This window comes from Sycon ciliatum, chromosome 1 (assembly GCF_964019385.1).
Source record: "Sycon ciliatum chromosome 1, ocSycCili1.1, whole genome shotgun sequence".
Taxonomy (NCBI): domain Eukaryota; kingdom Metazoa; phylum Porifera; class Calcarea; order Leucosolenida; family Sycettidae; genus Sycon; species Sycon ciliatum.
Window position 1 is genome coordinate 22,619,363 of NC_088643.1, and position 25,118 is coordinate 22,644,480.

The following is a 25,118-nucleotide window of genomic DNA, read 5'->3' on the forward strand; positions in this document are numbered from 1 at the left end:
CCATGCTTTCATGTAGTGAATGAGTGTGAACGGAATGCATGCATGTCATGTGCTGCAGCCACGAGATTCAGTGGTGGTATCTGGTGGCTGCAGTCACCGTATCCGGTAGTTGCGGTGCATGATTTTGGTCACATTATCTAATCTCAAAACCATGCATATATTTTGTTGACACTCGGCCAAAAGTGCCCAGAATGCAGGATTTTGCACCCTAATTTCAAAAATTCCCCGGGAATCAGGAGACCCCCGGACCAAGTCCAACGGCGGTGCTCCTCGCCTGGTATGTACATGGTTTCCTAGTGCATGCCAGTATTCTCCACATATAGTCGTATAGCATATAGTCCGCATATAGTCCACATATAGCCAATATAGCATATAGTCCACATATAGCCAATATAGCATATAGTCCACATATAGCCAGCATAGCATATAGCGGCAATGTGTGACACTCCGAAGAAAACCCTGGAATAATAATAATAGTTAATTCGGGCGGCAGTGTACTTCACTGAATCTATTGATTGTGTGCTAAAAAGAACTTCTTCCGATGTTTCGTACAGAACTGAAGTCACCATCAGCCATGAGACCAGCAACCCTGCCTACGGTCTTCTATGTACAACAAAGCCAAAATTAATACTGGGTGGCTAGACTCAAATGTAAAAAAAGCAAGAAAAGAATAAATACGGCATTAATTAAGGAGATGGGAATTGATAATAAGTATAGTTTCACAATCATATTACCTGTGTGGATTTCAACTTTTCCTTATAAAGAACAGGACACGGTTACAAAAGTTGTATGTGCAACATGCAATCTCCAGTATCGAACTTCAAGATGTGTGCCCATGTATATCCGATTAGGACGCATGTGTTATATTCGTACAAGTACTACTTTCACACGCTCATACGCAAGGAATTGCAGTCGTTGCCTGCGTGCATGGGTAGTTAGCTACATTTGACACCACCTGGCGGGACAAAGAAACCGCTCGTGCACATGTACAGTGATGATGTCATTTATACACACAGCGCCACTGGTCTGATAATTATGACCATGACATCACTCCATACATCCAATGGCGAGTGGCGCCAACAGCACAGCGGCTACTGTGACGTGCGTCTTGCCGTCGTTGTCGTCCGTCCTGTCCGTCCTACGCGTGGTAGCGGGTGGTGGCCGGCAAGACTACCAGCGGCGGCCGGTGTGCGACTCAGCGTGGAGCGTCCATTGCTTACAACGGCCGTCGTCACATTACTGGGCACATCCAGGAGCACCACCGCCGGTGTCAGAGCTGAACAACAACAAGAAGAAAAGGTAAATTATCGTTTCCGTTCCCAAAGGGAACTCACGACGGCCGCTAACTCCAGTAAACCCAATGGCAGATTCAGCACCTAACGATGGGGTGAGGGGATGAATCTCACTACCACTGGCACAAGTGCCGAGAACCCCATTAGACGCATATACGTCAGAGTTGAAAAGTACCAAAGGAAAGGAACTTGAGGATTCGGTCACAGAAGTATGCGACAGAACACTACTCAACATTATCATTGTCTGTTTATCAAACATAACAGTGGGTTTTAACCTAGTTGCAACCAACCTTCCGTTTTCTTTTCTTCCTCTTTTTCTCTTATATCTACTTTTCCACAATATCCTTTAACATTTTATTCACAGTGGGTCCAATGTTATTAGGCGTTTTGCCTGTTTTGATTTCCACTATAAATAACGTACTGTTTACACAACAAGTCTATTCACTGTAAAGTCTGTAATACATCATCATGTATGGGCAAATCCGATCAGAAACAAACAACCACGACCGGGCACTGGCACACTGACCAACAGTATATTCTACTATCGGCCACCCCAGTGTCTCCCTGCTTGTGCTCCACTGGCGGACATAGACGTGCAACACCGCAGCGTTTGGCATCACACGCGGCACCGTGATGATGTGTAGAATTGGAAGCGGCAAAGCCCAGCACCTGCAGCTAAGTAAGCAACTGACGTAGCCCAAACATGACTGGCCCGATAAAGGAAGATATTCACGGCATGTTGTGACAAATGATACCACGTCAAAGTGCCTAAAGACTCAGCAGTTACCCTGTGAAGTTCTGCACGGTTCTGTAAGAGCAAGATGAACATACACACCTGCCGAAATGGCAATGACAACAACAGAACATACCAGCATCCAAGCCTTTTTCTTGCATACTCGAGCTGGGAGGCTGCACATCCTGTTTAGAATAGGATAGACGGTAAACAATGTACAGAGTGCATGTCACCAAGAGCACATGCACATGAAACCCAGTGTGTGCAGCTAATCCTGGAAAGTCGCAGTTACAGCAACCCATCCGAGCTGCACACAAACAAGATTTGTGTACTCTTGGTGTCACTTGTGCGGTCACCATAGTGTAAGTGTAGCATGAGGGAAGAAAACAAAGAAAACAAGTTTGACTGCAAGCTGGTGTGCTTCGAATGAGAACACCGTCTCCGGTAACAACGCGCTATTATTATGCACATGAGCAACGCTCAAAACAAAAGGAAGAGTTGACATTCATGGAGAAAGGTAATGATTGGTTCCAGTCTTGTATCAGGCAACTCATTGCATACGCATCACTCAGCTCCGCAACTCACTCACCTGGGCTATGGGCTGCATCGGTGCATTCCTCAATTTGTGGTACACGCTTCCCGGTGCACGATTACCGGGCTCTGATGTTCGCAGTCTCCGCGCTGGAGTAGCAGGCATCAACGGTCGCGGGCCCTGCCTTGACTCCGGAATATCCGCGTCGAGTGTGAGAAAGTTGGACGTCACATCGCCAGCAGTTCGGAATTCACTGCGATTATCCACAGCCTGTTTTTCAGGCGATCTTCCCCCGATGGACGTGCGGGCTGTCTGTTTGCGCTGTTGCTGCCTAGCATCTAAAGCGGCTACCACACCCTTCCTATGGTTCTCTTGCTTACTGCAGACACACACACACACACATATATACATGTACACATATACACATAAACACACACACAAGCACACACGTACACACGCACACAAGCATGTTCGTACACCCTTTCAACCATACGCCGATACATCCACCCATACAGCAATACGGTACATTTTTCGAGTGCAAGACCGGTGATTTGATTCCTCCACGTGTCCATGCCGAGTACTAGTAGCAGGGAAACACATCACTGTCCATATACTGGCAAAGGTCTCTAGCTCTATGGTTAAAGGCTGCGCGAGGTATGCCACTGCTGAACTGCATCAAGCGGCCATACATTCTTACTCCATGTTACACTGCCACCTACTTGAGAACTATAGCCATTGGCACATACAAGTCGCAAGAAACCATGGTAACAGAAAGTAACCATGGTAGCACAGAGTGACCATGGTTATACAGTCGATGGGACACTAATGGCAGCTCAGTGTTCATGTACTCCCACACGTGTAAACGGGAGCTAACATGATATGCCGCTGGTACACCATGACTGTGTCAATGACTTACGCCACCAGTGCCTGGACAGCAGAAGCCGGATCACTGTGCGACGTTTGCTTTTTCCCACACAAAGGCGTCATCGCTGGTTTCTCATCACCCGTGCTGATATGAGATGGTCGCCTAGGCATGAAAGAGGAAACAGCAAGAACGAAGTTGATACATACATGCTCACTAGTTTGTCAATATACATACATGCATTTGTTATGTTTTTTCTTTTGTTCTTTTTCCTTTTTCCCTTGTACTTTTTTTCCTTTCTCTTTTCTTTTTGAGTATTTGAAGAAAGGGTTTGCTCCCCACACCGGAGCTCGCGCTATTCCGCCGACTTTACTTGACACTTGACTGACTCACGACTGCCATCCAGAGCACACGAGAAGTCTATCGAACCTTCGACTCGGCAAACCTGCAAGAAAGCACCCTGCTCAATACACAGTGTTTCGGGGAATTCACCCCTCATCAGTTGAGCTTGAGTAGGCTGAGGAAGATTGTGCCTGAAGAGCACCACTTATATAGTGCTCTCCAGGCACAAACATTACCAGGGATACAAACTTACAGAGACGCTCCGTTTCCAGCGCGACAAACACCTCGTGAACACCAGATAGCAGCGTGAGTCAGTGTCGCTCCTGGACGGTGAGACAGACGTTGAGGACCCTCGGTCATTCGCAACACTGTCACCTCCAAACCAACTAGTCGCAAGCCCGCGCTGGGCACAACAGTACGAAGTAGTGGTTGCGACTTCGGCGATGATTTGTAAGAAAGAGTATTTGAAGTCTGTGTTTTTCTCTCTTTCGTGGAGGCTTGCTTGTTGCATCCTTGGCTTTTGGCCGTTACTTTATCGCCATCATAATATTGGGCATCATTGCCCGTTTGGTCTGCGATACAAAATAAAACTCAACAACAAATTTCAACAACACTAGTTAGTCCATAAACATCAAGCCTATGTAGCATCTAGCCGGGGAGACAACATGGGCGAGTGGAGCGTGGACTGATAGGGGTGTTGCTTCAGCACTGCCAGCTCCTGTCGCCCGTGGGACATGACTGATTTATGTGAACACGATTCGGGTGGGTTGCATTCTGGATCAGCAGGTCATAGCTGTGATGATGGCAGCATGTTCCATAGATTTTGGAGCACATAGAACTTTCAAAATCTGACGTCCGCAAATTGCACATGGTTTGACCCTTTGCGTACCACGACTCGTTTCCCTAGGTATGACTTGCGTGTACGTGTGTGTGTGCATACACACACACGTACACGCACGCACACACACACACACATGCACATACACACACACCTTGCCGGCATGTCCGGTGCAAAGTAGTCCGCCATCTCTCCCTTCGGGACAGGGCGTCCTGGTATGGATGGCAGCACGGCTGGCGCAGGTGTTATCGGGGTCTCCATTGTTTGGCTTCGCCGTCCAGCAACCAAATCATTGCTTAGCTGATTCTGGAAAAAAAGAAGACAAAACAGTAGAATTCATACCTATACACATGTGGAAGCATGTACAGTGAGAATCCCTTCAATTCAAGTACAGTAAAACCTGTAAGTAAAGACCACCGTGACTAGCGACCAGCCTGGCACTAGAGACCACTTTGCCAGGCACAGACGGTCTCACAGTCTTATATGGTTGTGCGGTGCAAACCTCTAACCAAGGACCACCTGCCACTAAAGACCGCTTACTCTGGCCCCAAGGGGTGGTCGTTCGTCACGGGTTTTACTGTCCGGTACTTTGCGGGGACAAGAACAGACCCGAGTTGAGCGGCTATCATAATTATGCATGGGGTTCAGAGGTAGACCCACCGGTACTTGTTTCATGTCTGAGACTGGGTATCGGGACATGCGACTCGATGACAGCTATTTTAAAAGGCTGTACTGCCTATAGGGGTATGGCTGCTTATTGGGATTGTGACCGCTTATAGTGCCACTAGAAGGGTAAAAACCGCACCGGCTATTTCGGGGGATTTATACTGGTGTTTAAACTGCATCCCTTTGCAACACACTTACCCTGCGGTGTTCCGCCATTGTCTTCTCGACCGCGGCCCGATCGTAGCGCGATGCTACCTGGTGGCTGAGATTGCCTCCGTGAGTATCCTGCTGATGCTGCTGCTGCTGCTGAGAGACCAGCGCACCGGTCGACTTACTGCCACGGCGGTGCCGCAGGCTTTTTAGGAAAGACGACGGCGCCACGACCGGCTGGAACTGCCCAGTGACGCTGTGACCCACTGCAGTGATGACGGTACATGTACACAAACAAGCCGAACCTGTTGTCGCCATAACCCTGGTGCAGTTTGGTCCATGGAAACCCACGGCTGAGATAGAGTTCTGAGATGGCTTTCAAATTTTGAGACAATTTAGTGAACGTGGAAATATCTAGTTTTTTATAAACTAAACCAGAGCATACCTAAGTAATAAGGGATCTCATCCAAATTGGTCACAAAGCACTAAGAAGACTACTGTCTTGTTCCATACATATCTGCGCCGCGATACCATCCCCCCCCCCCCCCCACACACACATATACACACTATGCAGTTCAACACTCTGACTTACTGCCTAGCTGACTTTGCTGCAGCGGGTTCTTTAGTTGGTTAGCTAGGAATTGGGAGGTGAACGATGGTGGGCTTGGTGCGCGCTGTGGCAGGTCAATGACTGACGTCGTTGCTGCCGGTTTAGGCGGCGGTGGTGGCGGTGCTGGTGGTTGTTGACGTGCCCCTGATCCAGACCTGTAGGGTCAGAGTAGCGCAGGACTGTAGGGTCAGAGTAGCGCAGGACTGTAGGGTCAGAGTAGCGCAGGACTGTAGGGTCAGAGTAGCGCAGGACTGTAGGGTCAGAGTAGCGCAGGACTGTAGGGTCAGAGTAGCGCAGGACTGAAGGGTCAGAGTAGCGCAGGACTGTAGGGTCAGAGTAGCGCAGGACTGTAGGGTCAGAGTAGCGCAGGACTGTCAACATCACTGGTTTGTGCAATCCAGTGTGCTATGCTGGTGTCACGGGTATCATGTATCATATTTCCGGAGTATAAGCCGCACTTTAGTTTAGACACTTGAAGTTCACCCCAAAAACTCAGCGGAGGACGTTCAGGTTTTTTGTAACTCTGATGATTTTTATGCCGCGAGACAATCACCAGACAACTGGATCAGTAGCCTTGCGGCATGAACACTCGGAGTTACAACCAACCTGAATGTCCTCCACTGGGTCTGCAGTACATTGGTTAAAGATGTTGCGCTGAAGCACTGGTAGCACTGAACTATGCAGTTGTTATGTAGGGGATAATTATAGCGCTGAATTAGAGAAATTATGATACGGGAAGAATTTTTTTAAAGTTATCCCCATGGGGTATGTTATACTGACGTTTTGCTGTAATTCAAATACTGATAGCCGGGACCATCTGAACAGCATCCATGCATGCCTCTGCTGAATGACTGGAAGACTGGCACAGCACCGGCTACACTTACGCCATCTCGGTGTCGGACGACATCAGCTTTCGCATGATCTGGCTACTCCTCTGCTTGGGCGTGGTGTAGGTGAGAGGAATGGCTTCTAGATATTGTTACCAACACACAGAGCATCAATAGGCACAGACGCAGACCCCGTCACCAATGCACAGGTGCATATTATTGATACAAAATGGGCTTATCAATCACATCCGTGCTGAGCAGCACTTCAACTAGTATACCTAGTACTTACACTGGGTAAGCTTAGCTAACAAATATTGGTAGAAACAGAAGCATGTTAGCAGCGTCAATCAGCTGGTCTCATAACTGCAACACACGGTATAGTACCTGGCTTTGTTCGCTCCGTAATCAGCAAGCCCTGGCGTATGTACTCGTTAGTGATCGTCGTAAGGTAGTCGTTCTGCCATGAAAACAAAGCAAAAACAAAGCCGACGGAAACAGACGAATAGATTCAGGCCGGGACATTATAATGAGTGCTGCAGCGGGTAGTTAGCCAGCCACACCGGATACGAAGGAATGCTTACCAAGTCAGGCTGTGGTGCCACCATCGGGTAGACCAAGTGTGGCATGTCGAGAACTTGCTGGAAAGCATGGACCAAAACACACGCACGCACACACACGCACACACACACGCACACACACACACACACACACGCACACACACACACACACGCACACGCACACACACACACGCGCACGCACACACACACACACGCACACACGCACACACGCACGCACACACACACACACAGTACACTGTGAGTAGGTACATGATGCAATGCAGTCACAAAAGGCCAGGTATATCTTTCCAGCTAGTTCACAATGCCGACGCATACAGAAGAGTGAATAGCTGTGCAAATAAGTCCTTACCCTGCTCCTTGAATCTATCCTCTCCTGAGTGTGCGGTGGTGGTCCATTCCAACCGGCCTTGGAGCTTGTCAGGTGACTATCAACCTTGGTACAAGTAATGGACATTATAGTTGCAATGGGTAAGCTAGACAAACGCCTCTTCCCCGCACACTATTGAACTGATCTTGTGTGTGCTGCCATAGAAACCAACCCTACCATACGGTGCACTGTCAAGCAACGCTTGCCAAGACAACCGGCGCTACTGACTGCATGTTCTGTGCTTTGCACTATTCAGGCAACTGACAATATTGTGCCATTGCTCCATTTCTGGTGGTGGCCACTCTTCCATAGCATATGCATACCGATACTCCCCATACACATGTAGTCAAAATCTCCTAAGTTAGCTAGCGGTCAACTGAGCTCCGAGAACCGGCGAGTGAACCCAGCCCGCAAACAAGTCCAGACACCTTGGTTATAATGCAAGTAGTAAGTTAGTAGTTCACGTTGCATGCATAGGATTCCAGAGCCTCCAAACTAAGCTACTTTACTCAGTTTTTAAGGCCAGCGACGGGTGGAAAGTGTTGGTACGGTCTCATTGGACAAAGAATGAAGCTTAGCAATAACTACTAGAAGAACCAGTATTGGTAACAAAGGACTTGCACATCTTCCTCCTGGACCGTACCTTTGATTTTGCCTTCAGCACAATATCCTTCTCCACCAGTGGAACCATTGACGGCTGGCCATTGTCCTATACACCAGATGGAAATAGCACCAATAGCAATCCCTAAACTGCAGCAAATCAAAGCTGTTTGGCTAAGAATGACCGGTATGCATGGACACATTACTTTGCGGTCAAAGAACATCCACTACGATGTCAGGTTAATACTCTAAATGAACAAGATGTATGAGAAGCGACAGAGTCAGGTACAGCCACAATTCGTATGTAGTGACAAGAGACAAATCATGAGGAAACTCATTGACTAGTCCCACAATAGAGGACATCTGTTCACTCAAAACGTCTTCTGTCTTCCCACCCACGAGCGGTAAAATACTGGTATTTTACTACTCCCTGCTTCTCACCCAGGGCAACTGTGACATACAGGTAAAAGTTACCGTAAAACACAGCGACTGAATCTGTTTTAGGAATGACTCACGGTAGCGGTTACCCTTACCAGCTCTTGAGGCTGAGTCTGCGGTTGTGCTGTTGCTGCTGCTGGTTCTGCAGCGGCGGTGAGAGGATGGTGAGCTGGCTTGATGGGAGCAGGGTCGCTGGAAGGGTGCACCTGCCGCTTGCTCTCAAAGTGTAGCTTCACTTTGGCCTTGGCCTTGTCTCGGCGTGCCTTGCGACGTTTTCTCTGCAGGAACAGAAATATTCGAAGCCTTTCCTTAGTAGGTGCTTGAAGTATCTGATGGTACAACACTGCTCAGTTTAGACCCAGAGATTGCATAGCTGCAAGCTGCTATCGGAGTTTACAGCAAAGACTTTTAACTCAGCCACTTGATACCAGTGCATTTTGGTATGATACTTCAATGCCGCACCAAATGTACACAACCTCAGTACATGTAGGCGCCCATTTTTAATAACAGGGTCACCAACACATTGAACACATCTACTTCGAAGTACAAGTATACTGGTGATAAGGATCTTCAAGTTCCAAACAAATGCCAAACAAGGGATTCTAGTGAAGAAGTTCAACTAAGAAAGAAAATAATTTCATCCAACATCCTCCACTATTTGTTCAACTGGAAGTGACGAGCAGCGTTACAGTGTCACGCGGCACATCTGAAGTGCATGGAAGAGGTGACATGCAGGCGATAACAATCCGCAGCGGCGTTGTGTGAGGCGTTGCGCACAGTGCTAGCATTTACAAGTTAAAGTGCCGATTTCCCATCGTTCTTAAAGTGCTAGCGCTCAGTCCAGCGTAGCACCTAGTGTTAAGCATCTCATCAATACATGCCAGATTGGCTGTGAGTCTTTAAAGTGCAACCCGGCCCAGTGTTTTCACACGCTACCTCCTCTGATAATGACACATGCACGGGTAAAGTGAAGGGATCAATACAAGCAGCGTGCATGTGTGCACAACACTGCACAAGTTCTGTACAAAGCAGGAGTCAATGCAGCATACAGTGCAAATACTCGTGTGTCAACAGAGGTGTCAGGTACCATGGATAGGTTACCTTTTCCGCGCGATGCGATACGTGTTGCTTGAGCAGTGTTGGCTGTACAACAGGCTCACCATCACTGCCACTGCTGTCTGAGCCACCGTCGTCACTGAAGCATGTGTTTAGCGTACATAGTTAGGATGCACGTGCACATGCAAACAAGCGCATACACACATGCACGCACACAAACACACACATATACACACACACACACACTCGCACACATGCACAAACACACACACACACACATACACACACACACACACACACACACACGCACACACACACACACACACACACATACACACATGTTTGTGAACACAAGCCTGACTGTATAATGTCACACAAAACTGGGTATTTCAATCATTGTGGATCCTATCCACCAACACCCATTCCTCATTTCACGTCATCATGCCTCACATGCACCGATGAACATGCTGCAACCACTTACCTTGAGAGATCAGAGTCAATGTCCATATTGAGCAGGTCTTGTCCAGGCAGTACGGCGCGGCCCAGCTGCTGCAGCCGCTGCAGGATCTTCTGGCGGTGTCGCTCGGCCAGCTCCTCCAATATGTACTGCACCTTGCTGGGATCCGGGTCGCAGTAGTCCAGTATGGCATCGCAGAAGTGAGCGCCCATGCTCTCCAGGTCGTCGCTGTGGAAGTGATAGCCGATCGCCGGCCCCTCCACCTTACTGCCGCAGTACGTAGCCTAATGGTTCACATCACAAAAGATACGTGCATCGAGGTGATCAAAAGCTTAAAATGTAGCAGAAATGATGGATGCCGAGTCATTGCTGACACAGTGTGAGAACTAAGAGTAAGGTTGAAACAACCTTGGAACGCTCCAGTTGTGTTTTCTTACAGCAAATGAACTCAATTGTTACCAAGCAGATTCTCACCCCTTGATAGCGTGTATGTGTTCATACACCATGTACCATACACCATACACCATACTCGTCACACCGGCATCACGCCACACCCGTCTGCACACTAGACCATATACAACATCAGACATTGGACCACGCAAGACGAGACTGGTGACCATATACAATACCATGCAAAAATCATAAGCGAGTCGAATTTCGTAACACAATGATCAAAGTGACAGAAGGATTGCCACCGACGGATGGGCAACTTTCTGTAAAATACCAATCCGCCCGCTGTACATTAGGTTTTGTGTCACAACACCTGAACTTCAAACAGTCCTACCTCCATTGTAAAGCTGTTCAGAATTCCCTGCCGCCACATGACAATACGACCAGTTCCTTCCTGCATTGAAAAATCACAAACACAAATAATAACGTTATATGGGAAAGTGGGCATCAAATATACTTGGAGGCAATGCAGGAGTAACAGATGCATTAAAGTGCTGCACACAATTGTGACATGTCCTGCTGGATGCAAGTATTGGTAAGAGAGACACTTCGACCATGAATACGGGTGTACTATTTTCATTGGTTTGAGGGAAAGATGCAAACTGGAAAAGTCTGAAGAAAAAATTGACTGTCACCACCAGGGCTCGAACCAGGGACCTTCGCTTGAGGCCAGCAATGCTATTTATGCGTATAAGGCATAGTGTTAGTACGTGTGTTAAAGTACCTTCACTACTAGAACACTGCACTTCTCCTATTTTCTCGGTGTCCGACCTATACCACACTGCATACAGTACAATGCACGCTCACGTTTCGACCAGAACTTGGACTATTCAAGTTATACATTGCACTGTTGATGTCATACACTTCATGCACACCTGGCATCGGTCTGTGTCCACAATTGGGCGTCCAACAGTATGCTGCACTACAGCCTTCAATTGCATTAGGTGTTCAACCATCGTTTTAAGTTTGACAACGCTCAGATGAATACACAGCGATAGCTATCAGTCCAGAATGCCCATCCAGTCACACATCCCGCACCCCATGCCGTACACATCAGCCTGCATCTATGTCATAGTCGTGTTCAGGTTAACTCCGCTGGCTTACCTTGCTTTTCTGGCACCTGAAGTGGCACTTGTCAAACTTGAACTTCAGCAGCAACGCACACAGGAAAACCGACATCCAGTTCTGATCTCAAACCAGGAACTTATGGTCACCTAGCAAAATCAGCTCAACTTTTAAGTGCAGTCCTGGCCAGAGAAATCCGACCACATGAACATAATAGCGCCGGGTGCTATGCGGCCCTAGTACCACAAACACCACCCTGCTCACTTGAGCACAGCGCTACATTATTCATGAGGTTGGAAATCTCTGGCCAGAACTGTAGTAGCTGAACTACTCGGGGTTAAGTGACAGCCCCATGGTGCATAAAACACTGGTCTTGACGGACAGATGGTCTTTCAACACAGGTTAAATATATGTGGCCGCATGGTCTGGGTCGTGAATGACCGGTCTCATAAGACAGGTGTGGTCTTGCAAAACACGTGGTCTCAGAAGACAGGCAGCATCTTATCACAGTGGTCTCTACACAGGCTTTAGTGCAGTTGTCGTCTCTACTCTATTATGATACCGGCTTTACATGTACACGCACATGAAATGCAGTCCTGTTGAAAACAGCGGTGAGATCTATAATAGATGAGAGGGAGGCACATTGCACAGAAATCGGAAATTCTTGTGTTGAGCTGCTATCATGCAGGGTCCTTGTGTGTCTGTGGTCCTTGTCTACTTAAAAAAAACTTTAACCATTGGCTCTATCACAGGATGCTCAATGTACCTGCCGGCACGTGTACCTGTGATCAGCTCACGCTCAGCCTCACGGTCATGTGCCATGAGCAATGCATGGTTTATAGTACGAGCAACAGCACGATTGTCCAATCCTACCTTGCCCTGGCATGTCTTGTCCAGTATCAGCGGGAACACGCGCTCATGAAAACGGAGCAGAGGATTTCCCCTAGCAGACAGTCAAGATGCAGTCCGACAGAAACAATTAGAGCATCGCTGGCTACAAGCGAGGGCCCCTGGTTCGAGTCCTGGTGGTGACAGTCGATTTTTTCTTCAGACTTTTCCCGTTTGTCTCTCTCCCTCAAACCAGTTAAAATTATCAGTGTACTGAACATTCTTGTTCAACAAATACCATGACCCAACTCGCTAGCTGATTTAATGGGACACTAAAGTCTCATTTTCGACATTTTCGATGTAAAGACGAAGGTACAATTGGGTGTAAGAGAAGACCTCTCTGGTCTAGATGCACACATATGTAAACCCTGTAACACAGCACGGTAACACCACAATGGTCTCTTTCATGAGCCATTGTCGGCCACGGGTAGTTGTGATGGGAAAGAGTCGCCTGGCCGACGGCTTGACTAACACCTATACATCACAACTGAAAAGCATCTCTAGTAATAATGGCCACATCCATATATTTTGGACACTGCCCTGCCATCGTTCACGACCGCACACATGCCCGCCATCACAACTGAAAAGCATCTCTAGTAATAATGGACACATCCATATATTTCGGACACTGCCCTGCCATCGTTCACGACTGCACACATGCCCGCATCCACAAATACGGACATGCACACAAACCAGCACATGTAAGATTCAGAGTCCTTACTTGTTCTCGCATCCGTAGATGAACACGTTGTTCTTGCGACTGTGGCCGTGAAAGTCACAGTATAATAGGACGTCACGTTCTTTTAGTAATCTGCACATTAGACAAACAGATAAACATTCGCCGTATCACATACCAAACATGCGCAAATGAGAGAGGGAAATTTTCTCCAATCTAAGCATCCTCAGTTGCACAAACTGAAACGGGTATCTGTGCGCAAGTTTGACCACCTAGTTGTCCCTGGAAAGTTTATTGTTGAAGACCAGCGGGCGGCCATTGTGCGGAGGTTGATGTGCAGAATGTCTTGAAGGCTTGAGATGACTTTCACCACTGGTGTGAGTGAAGCAGCATCACCACCCCCAACACCACCAACCGCAGCAGCAGCAGCAGCCACAGCAGCAGCACAACCATCACCACTGCCACTAAGTTACCGGCAGCGGTGGTGGTTGTGGTGGTGGCGGTGGGCAGTGGTAGCAGTAGCAGCAGCAGCAACACTGAGACGCATTAGCAATAGCAGCAGCAGCAGTCTATCTTACCTCTTCACCATCTCCCTGCAGTGCCATATCGTCGGGTAGGCTTCCTTGTAGTTGGATCTGTAGTTGCGGTTCAGATCGCGTGCGGCCAGCGAACAACGGTAATTGCCGACAATCACCCCGTCTGGGTTCAGCATCGGTATGACTTTGAACACAAAGCAGTCACGTAGTAGCTACACCAGCAAACACACGTATGCACACACGTATGCACACACGGCACCAGAAGCACAGTGGAAGCATTGGAATCACATGATATGTGCAACAGGCAGAAGGAGGATAGCTCTCAGTTTGTTCCACAGCATAATTCAAATGTGACTGAAATTGCATGCAATGGTAATATCGCCGACTTTACCCTATCGATATTCACTTCTGCTGAGAAGTGTTGTTAGGCAAAGGTTCGTTCCTATCCAGCTTTGTAGCAACACAACAATTCTGTCAATGTAAGCAGTGGTGGCCGAGTGGTTAAAGGGGAAGTATACCCTAAAATCAAATTTTCACCAGTTGTAGTCTTCGGGGTGCTGAGTCGAATGGTCTTGGTCCGAGGAAGCTGAGACGCTCCCTTCCTACTTGAATCCCAATCGAACTCGCGCACTTCCACCGAAACTGGGTGACTGCGCCCTACTAGATGGGGATTTGTATGCAAAATGTCACTAAAAGCGCCATTTCGTTCTTATAAAAGCACGGATGACCGCGATTGGCCCATATGTTGTAGTCTTTTGGACGCTGAGTCTATTGGTTTTGGTCCTAAAAGGCTGCAATGCAGCGTTCCTCCTTCATTCCCAATCGAACATGGTTGAACAAGCGGTCACGTGCTCCTGCGTACGCCAGTCACCTGGTCACCGTGCCTGCAGGGTACAACTTACTAGCCTATTTGACCTTTTTTGGGTGCAGTCCTGTCACTCGAGTTGAACTCGAGTTGAACCTTGGTGTGAAAGTTGTCGCCTGCTGGCGTGATGACCAGGGGCCAGGGGATTTGGGCACCCAGGAGCACGTGACCGCTTGTTCAACCATGTTCGATTGGGAATAATGGAGGAACGCTGCATCGCAGCCTTTTCGGACCAAAACCAGTCGACTCAGCGTCCAAAAGACTACAACGTATGGGTCAATCGCGGTCATCCGTGCTTTTATAAGAACGAAATGGCGCTTTTAGTGACATTTTGCATACAAATCCCCATCTAGTAGGGCGCAGTCACCCAGTTTCGGTGGAAGTGCGCGAGTTCGATTGGGATTCAAGTAGGAAGGGAGCGTCTCAGCTTCCTCGGACCAAGACCATTCGACTCAGCACCCAGAAGACTACAACTGGTGAAAATTTGATTTTAGGGTATACTTCCCCTTTAAGGCGATTGACTAGAAATCAATTGGGCTCTGCCCGCACAGGTTCGAATCCTGTTCACTGCGGTGTTTATATCTTTTTTTTCTTCCTTTGTAGACAATCAACGTGAGCAAGAAAGAGCACACAGAGAAGAATGTGCAACTCCGCAACTGGTCTGGTCAACGGCAGATTTTCTTCTTGACGTCACCTTTTTTCCAGAACCCATGACCCACGACTATCACCACACAGTAAAACCTGTGACTAACGACCACCCCTAGCCCTTGGGGCCGGAGAAAGCGGTCTTTAGTGGCAGGTGGTCCTTAGTTCGAGGTTTGCACCGCACAACCATAATGAACGCGAGACCGTCCGTGCCTGGTGAAGTGGTCTGTAGTACCAGGCTGGCCGTTAGTCACGGTGGTCGTTAGTTACAGGTTTTACTGTAATGCAATACTGCGTATACAATGTCATGTATTTAGATATGGAAAGTGGAAATGAGTTTGAAAAAATTGATCACTATAGCCGCCAACCCTATAAGTGATGCACACGGTACAGTCACAGAGGGTAGTTCTTCCTTGCTTTCTCAGTAGGTCAGTACACACCTTTGCATCTGCACTGGACCCGCAGATGAAATCCAGAAAGCCTTTCATCATCCAGCTGCCGTTGGTCTCTCCGGGATGCACACGCGCCGTCACAACGATTGCTCTCTTTTCCTATTCAAACGCAAATACACACACATGTGCACATGAATGATTTTTCGGAGAACAAAGGCTTAGAAGATCGCAGCAACAAGACTACGCTGCTTCCTATAATACCCCCGACCCGACTTCACCCAAGACAAGTGTGCCTTTGTGAACCCTCTGTTAGTGACTATCGACTGCATTTTCGTTGAATGGCATGAAAAACACAAACATTGACAAATGAGTGGGGGGGTATAACTTTTTCACATGGGGGGGGGGCTCAATCAGAGTAGGTCCGGGGGGGGGGGGGGGGGCTCAATCAGAGTAGGTCCGGGGGGGGGGGGGGGCACTCCTACCCTCCTTTGGCTAGAACCCTGCATACGCACTAGAAAGGTTACTGATAGAAACACGAACTTCCTTTACCTTTGCCTCCATGGGTGACTTGCTAGGTGACGTGATGGTCAGTATATGAACATAGTTACCAGCTATCGTCTGGCACAGAACCTTCTGACGGCAGAATCGAGATCGAATGGGATCACCGGCAATGCGTCGCAGATACTCCTGAAAAAGGCATGAAAGCATTGGATACACTGAGGGACTCACCGCTCAACTTCAAATGCATGCACAAGGGTGGAAATAAGAGAAACTACCAAAAGGACGATTAAAAAAATCATCCTTTCGCAGTGAACAGGATTCGAACCTGTGCGGGCAGAGCCCAATTGATTTCTAGTCAATCGCCTTAACCACTCGGCCACCACTGCTGACACATCCGTAGATCAACTGGCAGCAAATTTCCTATTGCACTGATCAAGATTCATAGCCACTGTATGAAGGTGGCCATTCTCCGAGACCCTTTGGCACCGGGCCGCACACACATTACATTCTTATACACGTGCGTCCCAAAAAACGACGACGACGATGGCAACAACAGCAACAACCTCCAGTGAGGACTACACGCAGCATGCAGCAAGTGATGCCACAGACCTGGTGCTTTCAGATCACTGTATCCATTGTCACATTGCGCCGGTTTTGAGTGGTCACTACAGTACAGTATGGACGACTGCTGAACACGTTGCAAATCTACCGTATTTTCCGGAGCATAAGCCGCATTGGCAGGAGTATAATGCACGCAGAAAGGATTTCGTCACGAAATACAGGCATCTACCCTGTATTTCACGGTTCATTCGAGCATCGTAGTATAGACCGTGTCGGCTTTTTTCGGGTGAATTGCGAGTGTTAAAAAAAAGTGCAGCTTATACTCCGAAAATACGGCAGTCCGACAATTGCATGCTGTTAGATCGCCACTCACCTGCAAGTCCATGTATGTGTAAGGGTAGCAGTGTGCAAAGTAGCAGGTGTCATTGGCATACGGCAGCTTACACGTCCATGTCATTGAGTAGCAGCAGCGCTCGGGAGCGTCCAGCCGCCTGCCCAAGCACAGTACAGACATCGCAACAGTCTCTTGATACAGACACTGAAATAGCTTGCACACCACTGCACCCAAACGATAAGCTCAATCGGCATGTACATGTATACCACTACGCTGAGTGCACCTCTACTTATATGTGTGCATTATTTCCCAGGCAACCTTCTGATTTACAGTAGGGAGGACAGCAATAGGCTATTTTCTTAGCTTACGCGAGTAGACATGCAAAGCCTACAGTCATGATACTGGTCTGCTCCAGCTGCATGTGTGTCTGTTGGTGACGGAATAGGATGACCACTGAGAATAGGAATAAAAGTCATCTAGCGTTAAGACTGATCAGTGACCGATGGCCATACCTGACTGAGTTCTTGTAGTAGGAGATGAATGCACCATTGCGCACCCAGCCCACGCCACGCGTGCTCGCATCCTTCTCGGAGTAGAAGACTGGCTTCAGTCCTTCATTGTAGAGAGATGCCGGCTAGATGAAGGACACAAACACGTACGCATAAAGCAAACCACAGTACAAATCGACCCAGCCATGGACAGGGATGGTTTGTCATAAATCCCTAGTTTCATACGGCTAAAATATTTTCCATTCTTCCGCAGTAATATCAGTGTGTAAGCAAGACGCATACTGATAGTAATTATAATTCCCCGTCGGCAGACATGCGACTATTGGTGTGCACATTGATTACCGGCATGGTCACCTGCACGTTGATTACCATGGTCGCTTGCACGTTGGTTACCATGGTCACTTGTATGTTGGTTACCATGGTCACTTGCACATTGATGGCCATGGATGCTTGCACATCAGTTACCATAGTTACCTGCACATTGGTTACCATGGATACTTGCACATCAATTAACATGGTTACAGGCGCTTACAGGTCTCTACTCTAGTACAGGTTGGTACCGATGACCACAGGCTACCTGGGTTGGCCTCATTTCGATAGTTTCTCCTGTACAGAATGTTGTAAAAGGTGCTCGATATTCGACAACAGCAATCCTACCAAGAGTACATGAAACCCGGATTTCGCTGTGACAGACACCCATGTAGAAAAAGACAGAAGCTGCATGCCCTGTGTTTCATGTACTCTTGATCCTACTCACCTTGAGCAGGTTCATTATGGTGAAGCGGTACGCGGTGTCGGCACGCGTGTTCTGCACTCGGAAGTAGAACCACTGTGTGTGCTTCTTTGTGTACAGGTCTGTGCGCAGGTACAGCTCATAGTCGTGTGGACCTCTGCAGCATTGTACAAATAACATTACATCAAGAGTACATAACCCCCCAGAGTGTGCAACGCCTGATCCAGCTCTGCATAGGGTCTTGGTCGAGCGTAATCGGATCTTTGCGTCATAATACCGTACACATCTGAGAGGAACCCGGGGAGTCGCGGGTACTCTCGGATCAAAAACAACGGTGCCCTGCCTCGAGACCGGCCTTGTGCTGGTGAGTGTACGCATGACATCAGAAGATCCGATTACGCTCGACCAAGACCCTATGCAGAGCTGGATCAGGCGTTGCACACTCTGGGGGGGTTATGGGCCCCTCTTGGTTACATGTACAACAGGAATAAGAGAATGAAAAACGTGTTTTTACTCCGAGTTCCATGCACTAAGTAATCATCGGAAAACAGATGCTAATAATAACACTGCATCAAACAACTTGATACAGGATGGCGGGGGTTGGAAATGGATTAAAGTAACAGTGTTGTGCAACTGACGAAGGTCGGAAATCCGGAAATCATAACAAATTTTACTTGAAAAGGATTAAGTGACTTACACTTTGTACACATGCTGCAAATTACCACTTTCAAAGCGCGACTCAAACACCAGTGTCTCGCTTTCGGGTGACGGCGAGACGGCAGCGGACTTCAGATCTCTTCCGGGAGAAGGTCCAGCACGGGCCCGGACAAACTGCACACCGACAACAGAAGTTCAACGCTATGCTAGCGCAAGTACTGAATGGCTTCTAGTTGGGGAAATTGTTCTTACACTCTGCTTCGGCAATGTGTTCAGTGCCGTTTAAATATTATGATAAGTCTGACATACCATAATTAAACTGCACTGAACATAGTACACAATCAGTGACTATTCAAGTTCTTCGCACATCTCCAAAAACATTGCAAGGTATTCTTCAAAGTCTTTACGTGGCTGAAAACATGTGCAGCCTTAACGTCCATCGTGTACTTGTACCTGTATACAGTCTATCAACATTCTACTTGATTGGCTTACGTATGGCTCTGGACCAGGCTGGTTGTTGTACACTAGCTTGGCTTTGCTGTACGGCTTGGATGGCTGATAGGTGAAGTCATCCACCTCTGCGTGAAACCAAGCACAGCAGCAGTGATAGCACAATCAACCCGGCCGTGAAATCAATGCAAACTGTGCGAGCGATGAGAGCACGGTCAGGTGGGACTTCCTTTCGACAGGATACACTCGAGATTATGGTCCAAATATAGAGACTGTGATGATGTCATGGGAAAGAGACAGGTGATATTTAATGCCATGTGCCTCTCCTGTGCTATCCTCCCCCTCCTCTCCCTCTCTCTCTCTCTCCCTCTCTCTCTCTCTCTCTCTCTCTCTCTCTCTCTCTCTCTCTCTCTCTCTCTCTCTCTCTCTCTCTCTCCCTCTCTCTCCTTCCCTCTCTCTCTCTCTCTCTCTCTCTCTCTCTCTCTCTCTCTCTCTCTCTCTCTCTCTCTCTCTCTCTCTCTCTCTCTCCTCTCTCTCTCTCTCTCTCTCTCTCTCTCTCTCTCTCTCTCTCTCTCTCTCTCTCTCTCTCTCTCTTTCTCTCTCTTTCTCTCTCTTCCTAAGTCCAAGGTTGATATCAGTGCTGCTAAATATACATGTGAGCATCACTTCATATATTTATAGTAAACTGCAGTCGGCTGAGGAACAGCACTTACTGCGATTGTAGAATCGCTCTCGTTTTAATGGCGTGTAGTGTATGTGATGCGGTCTTGTTGCAATACACGGCACTTCCACAGGCCTGCAGCGGGAACAAACAAAACACGCACAACACGCATACCTCACTAGTTGTCATTAGACAGCTCAGGAATACTGTCGCCTGCAGCGTGTTTTCGACTTTTCCGCCTAAGCTGTCTGGTTTCCCCACACCCAATATATTCGCTGTCCAGCCATGCACTAGAGTGCATGGCTATGAATTTACATCATGATCAGTTGAGAGGCTTTGCATGGAGTAGAAAAGCCACGGTGCAGTGATGCACTAGTATGGCTAGCCACTCAATGCATCACACTCACAAGCAAATCGGCTGGCTCGTCACCATGACATCATCTGTATATTCTCTATAGAGAAAATACGATATTTCAGGGATTTCCCAACGGCAAATGTACTACAGTAGAATCTGTGAAGGCGGCCAGTCTGATACATCGACGACCTGTCCCAGAAGCGGAACACTACAACCAGGACGAATGGATGCTATTTCCAGCCAAATGCCCCTGGATAAGAAGAGCATCTGTACAGCATGTGTAAGGTCCCTTCAGTGATCGGCCGCCTTAGACAGGTTTCACTGTACATCAGTCCATGTTTGCCGAGGGAGAGCAATGGTACCTACCAGCGAGGATTAGACGCATGGACGACAGCATCGCCAGTGGTGCAGAACAGCTGCCGTGGCTCCCTTAGCTTTAGTGCCTGCACGCCATGACCGTGGTGCCATCAGTATTTCAGGGATGGAGTGAAAGCAAACAAAAAGAGAGAACTCCTTAAGTTCAATTCCATCAGCGTTGCTTATGGTACCCCATTGTGTAATAGGTATGTCGTGCTAACTACATCACAATCTGTTGCATCCAGCCAATGTCTAAATCCGTACACGTTCGGATGGTGTCCTCCATAGTACGGAGACACATCACGAGCAAAGTCCAGTTACACAAACATTCTACCCTCCAGTAGGGTCTGGACTGGGCTCTACTGGCCGGGAACCCATTGCTGGGACAGCAAAAAAGGCCACTGCGGCATGTGACATGAGGGGCCTACTCATCAGATACTGTACTTCACAAATATCAGGTTGGATCCAAGCTGGTGGCACAGAAGTTGATATCAATTTTGTTGACGTCTGACATCATCATTGCAAGCCCTATGCATGTCTGTACATTGATGTCTGTCACTGATGGGAAGCGAGAAAACTTGTTTTCATGTACATACTTGTAAGTTAACTCATCAATCTTCAGCAACAAAGGAATATGCAAGACCAGCCAAGATTACATGCCAGTTGTGGAAGAGATATCAACCCTCACCAACCTACTAGTAGGCAACACAATTGCAAACTTGCGTGCATTGGAAAATCAGCCAGCGATCGGAAACTGCACATCTCAGCGTACCTGTCGATCGCCGCTTTTATTCCACACCAGCTGTGTCGTCTTTTCATGCTCTTTTTCATAGTCCTTCTGAGCTGTGTGCACAGGCAGTGGAAACAACAGGTTTCACGTGTGATTGTATAGGAAGTTGTAGGGGCTATACAACACCCTGGAGTGAATGGGACAGCGAGGCAACTCAAGAGTGAGCTGTGTTCTCCCGCAACGAAAACAATACTGTGCCGATAAACTGCTATAAACTGATAGTGGCAGCTGACTCAAAGGAACACTGGGGCATGCTCTGCATTCCTGGATCCTGTGTTCTTGACTTCTGACTATTGCCTAATATGGAAGATTGAACTAATGACAGGATGCCATAATATTTTTAGGACTTCTATACTACAGAAACAGTGACAGTTCATGTATGAATTCGATGGGTAGATCTGATGGCCCGGGAATGGGCGCCATGCTGGCACTAATGCCCAGCAAGGGCACAGGACCTTGAACACGAGCACATGGCCAAGGTGTGATCCAATGCCTAAATAGACTTAATAGAGCCTGCAATATCATGGTTGAACGTGTCAGGGCAAGAACAAGAGCATCAGAGCCGGGTGCGTGTAAGAAAGAGCGGAAAATCCTCAGCGGCATCCTAATCACTGAGTCAGTGAGAAGACAAAGGGCCTCATACAGTACTGTCGGGCGCCGAAGAACGGAGCGCCAAAGAACGACCAGGCTAGAATTTCATCAAGCACAGCATACCAATGTATACACGGTGACTCAACTGCCCATAGCCTGTAATACATGAAAATAAGAACGGTCTAGGCTAGGAGGCTGACCCACCAGTTCTTCGGCAACCGACAGTGCTGTACTACTGCACCAGAATGCCCAAATTCTGATGAACTAGCCGCGTCACAGTTATACACAATCGATACCGCAGCTAGCTGTGTCTATCCACATTGAACATTACATGACGTACAGTAACACAGTTGAATACACTACTACCATGGTAACTACCGCAATGTCCATCAGTGCCCCACCATCACTGCTGCGTATCGGTGCAGCCCCTACTCAGTAGTTGTCACGTTTGTCCTTGTCTCAGTACCATTGTCTTTCATTGTTATTTACGAGTTGGGTATGTGAACATAGTAAAAAATATTTTTTTTAATGTCGCTGGTAAAAAAAAGCCGGGCTTACTCCCGTAGAAGCCAATGTCAAGGCTAGGCTTCTATTCAAACCAAGTATTTCTATGTACATGTCAACACTAAAACCAGGCGTATATGCCGACAGTGCATCTTGAAAATCAGCGGGCTTGCATTCAAAACAGGCTTCTCCGTGTACATCAGGGATGAATTTCCTGTCACGTTTTTGCATAGCAGTTTTTGCTATGCAAAATCTCAATTGCGGCGTAAGCTACGAAAAGCATGGATCGCCTGTACATGTATGTATCGCAGCTTTCTGCGTGTCACTGTGATTTTTGAGTAGCAGTAGATCGATTTTGCGTAGCAAACTGCGATGCGATACCGGATAAATTCATCCCTGTATATGTATATGAGACAGGGTTTTATGCAAGACCGTGACTACAGTACATCAGATGGAGACCATGATGATGATATTGCTCAGTACCTTCCTGGACCATGTGCCGTTGCATCACTATCGGGTCCATTGCGGAGTGAGCTGCACCTGCAGGTATGCACGAGAATACATGTATGAACAAGACGCAGTCACAGAAACTTTTTAAACACCACTCCAGGGCTATAGTTTATATCATCATGAATTCATGATGCAGATCAGCCTAATGCCACTGAGCATATGGGGAGGCAGGGGAGACGACTGGGGTAGGGGGGTTGTTATATGATTGTTTGCAGACTGACAATTGTGAATGAGTTCCCTTCAGTTTACAGAAAAACCTTCAACTAACGACCACCCCTTGGGGCCAGAAAAAGAGGTCTTTAGTAGCAGGTGGTCTTTAGTTAGAGGTTTGCCCCGCCGACCATATACATGTACGGATCCCATTCTATGATATGTATGTCGAAATGCAGCTAATACAATTCCCCACCACTTGCGCAGTGCCACTTCTCCTTTGAGCAGTAACATCGATCAGAGAGCAGCTTCAATGCCCTCTTCAAAACGTTTCCTATCATGTTTGCTCATGACAGCACTTGAAACTATGACAAGTGCAGTACAGCCCACAGTCAAAATGAGCCTGCGTTCATTTGTTCAGCTGTAGTATCGAAAGAGTCTATTCAGGACCATGGAAAATCATCAAAGTTTCAAAAAAGGAGCTTCAAACAACCTTTGATTTCCTAAATCGCGGTCGCTAGTTACGGGTCAAAAATCGACATTGGGACAAGAAAAGGCGGTCGCTGATCGTGTTCAGCAGGTAGTCGCTAGTCACAGTGCATTTTGAATGTGAGACCGTCCATGCCTGGCAAAGTGGTCGGTAGTACCTGGCTGGTCGCTAGTCACGGTGGTCTTTAGTTACAGGTTTTACTGTATTTCAGTTTTGACGAACACAAGGGAGGGGGGGGGGGGATCAAACTAACCACATGCATGTGCCACCGGTAAGGTCAGGAAATCCGAATACGGAATAGCCATTACAAACATGGAGTGTTTCCCCACGACTGATGCAGCATGTGAGAATGAAACGAGTCGCATCCTACTAAAAGTACCTGCTGCCCCCGCGCTGTCACCTCCACCAGGCCTGGCGTCCCGTGGCTCGTTCATTGACATTGCAACCAGCCGACCGTCCAATCCTGCTGAACCGCTGCTCGCGGAAACATGGACATTCTCATGCAACTGCTGATCGGTGTTGTGATTCAGAATGAGATCCCGCACAGTAGGAATACCCTATGCACAGCCCTGGGCGCAGCAGCTAGCTGGCTGTTATTCACTTGTTGGTCGAGGGCTAGGACGATAATAACGCCACCGGTCACGCTGCTTACCCAGTCTTCCGCTCACGCCGGACTCTCAGCTGGCCACCGGCGGTGGTGGTGCTCGTACGATCGTACTCCCTGCGTCTGGGCAGGGTCCAATCCACAATAACAACCTCGGCACGATTCTCATACGAATGGAGCCGTGTCGACTTGGGCTGAAAACCCATTCACTGTGACATTTTCGTTGATCTGATTCATTCGTTACCAGGCATTACTGCGCGGAGCATTCCTATACTACTTTTTTCATGCAGACTAGGGAGTAATCAATAAATTAATAATTCACTCTTGGCTCTCGTTTCAGCTAGCTGCAAATACAAGCTGAGGGAATAAAGATTAATCGTAGTGTCACCCGACGCCCCTGCAGCTAGCTCAGCAAGAGTTTGAAGTCGAAGGAGGCAGAATGGAAGCGTTCTGCGCTTGTCGTTTTCGAAGCACGCCACTGTTGTCTCCTAGCGAC

General features: G+C 47.9%; 1 protein-coding gene and 1 non-coding gene across 2 annotated transcripts; both read right to left on the reverse strand.

Annotated features, from left to right (window-relative positions):
* Positions 1 to 160: 160 nt before the first annotated feature.
* Positions 161 to 25,024, reverse strand: LOC135818388 (cytosolic carboxypeptidase 2-like). The gene is made up of 32 exons (XM_065331751.1): positions 24,398 to 25,024; positions 23,352 to 23,408; positions 21,756 to 21,826; positions 20,993 to 21,069; positions 20,324 to 20,406; positions 19,653 to 19,738; positions 19,201 to 19,334; positions 18,528 to 18,660; positions 17,774 to 17,895; positions 17,301 to 17,418; positions 16,415 to 16,552; positions 15,914 to 16,024; positions 14,006 to 14,175; positions 13,473 to 13,562; positions 12,737 to 12,806; positions 11,903 to 11,944; positions 11,133 to 11,192; positions 10,373 to 10,632; positions 9,937 to 10,030; positions 8,931 to 9,113; positions 8,441 to 8,506; positions 7,780 to 7,863; positions 7,434 to 7,490; positions 7,237 to 7,309; positions 6,910 to 6,994; positions 6,008 to 6,180; positions 5,464 to 5,681; positions 4,754 to 4,905; positions 3,474 to 3,584; positions 2,615 to 2,936; positions 2,162 to 2,210; positions 161 to 1,276 (listed from the first exon to the last, which is right to left on the reverse strand). The coding sequence occupies exons 1-32, from the start codon at positions 24,456 to 24,458 to the stop codon at positions 1,092 to 1,094; spliced, it is 3,735 nt and encodes a 1,244-aa protein (XP_065187823.1). The 5' UTR covers positions 24,459 to 25,024; the 3' UTR covers positions 161 to 1,091.
* Positions 16,671 to 16,752, reverse strand: Trnas-aga (transfer RNA serine (anticodon AGA)). Its single transcript has one exon. It is a non-coding gene; the product is annotated as a tRNA-Ser (tRNA).
* Positions 25,025 to 25,118: the final 94 nt, after the last annotated feature.

What these genes read in the sequence shown, in the direction of transcription:
- LOC135818388 (XM_065331751.1), bottom strand. Translation starts at nt 24,458, where the DNA reads ATGTCAATGAACGAGCCACGGGACGCCAGGCCTGGTGGAGGTGACAGC. An exon ending in TGACAGCGCGGGGGCAGCAG is followed by an intron (nt 23,409 to 24,397) that starts GTACTTTTAGTA and finishes GCATACCTGCAG; the next exon opens with GTGCAGCTCACTCCGCAATG. An exon ending in TGCTGAAGGCAAAATCAAAG is followed by an intron (nt 7,864 to 8,440) that starts GTACGGTCCAGG and finishes ACTTGTACCAAG; the next exon opens with GTTGATAGTCACCTGACAAG.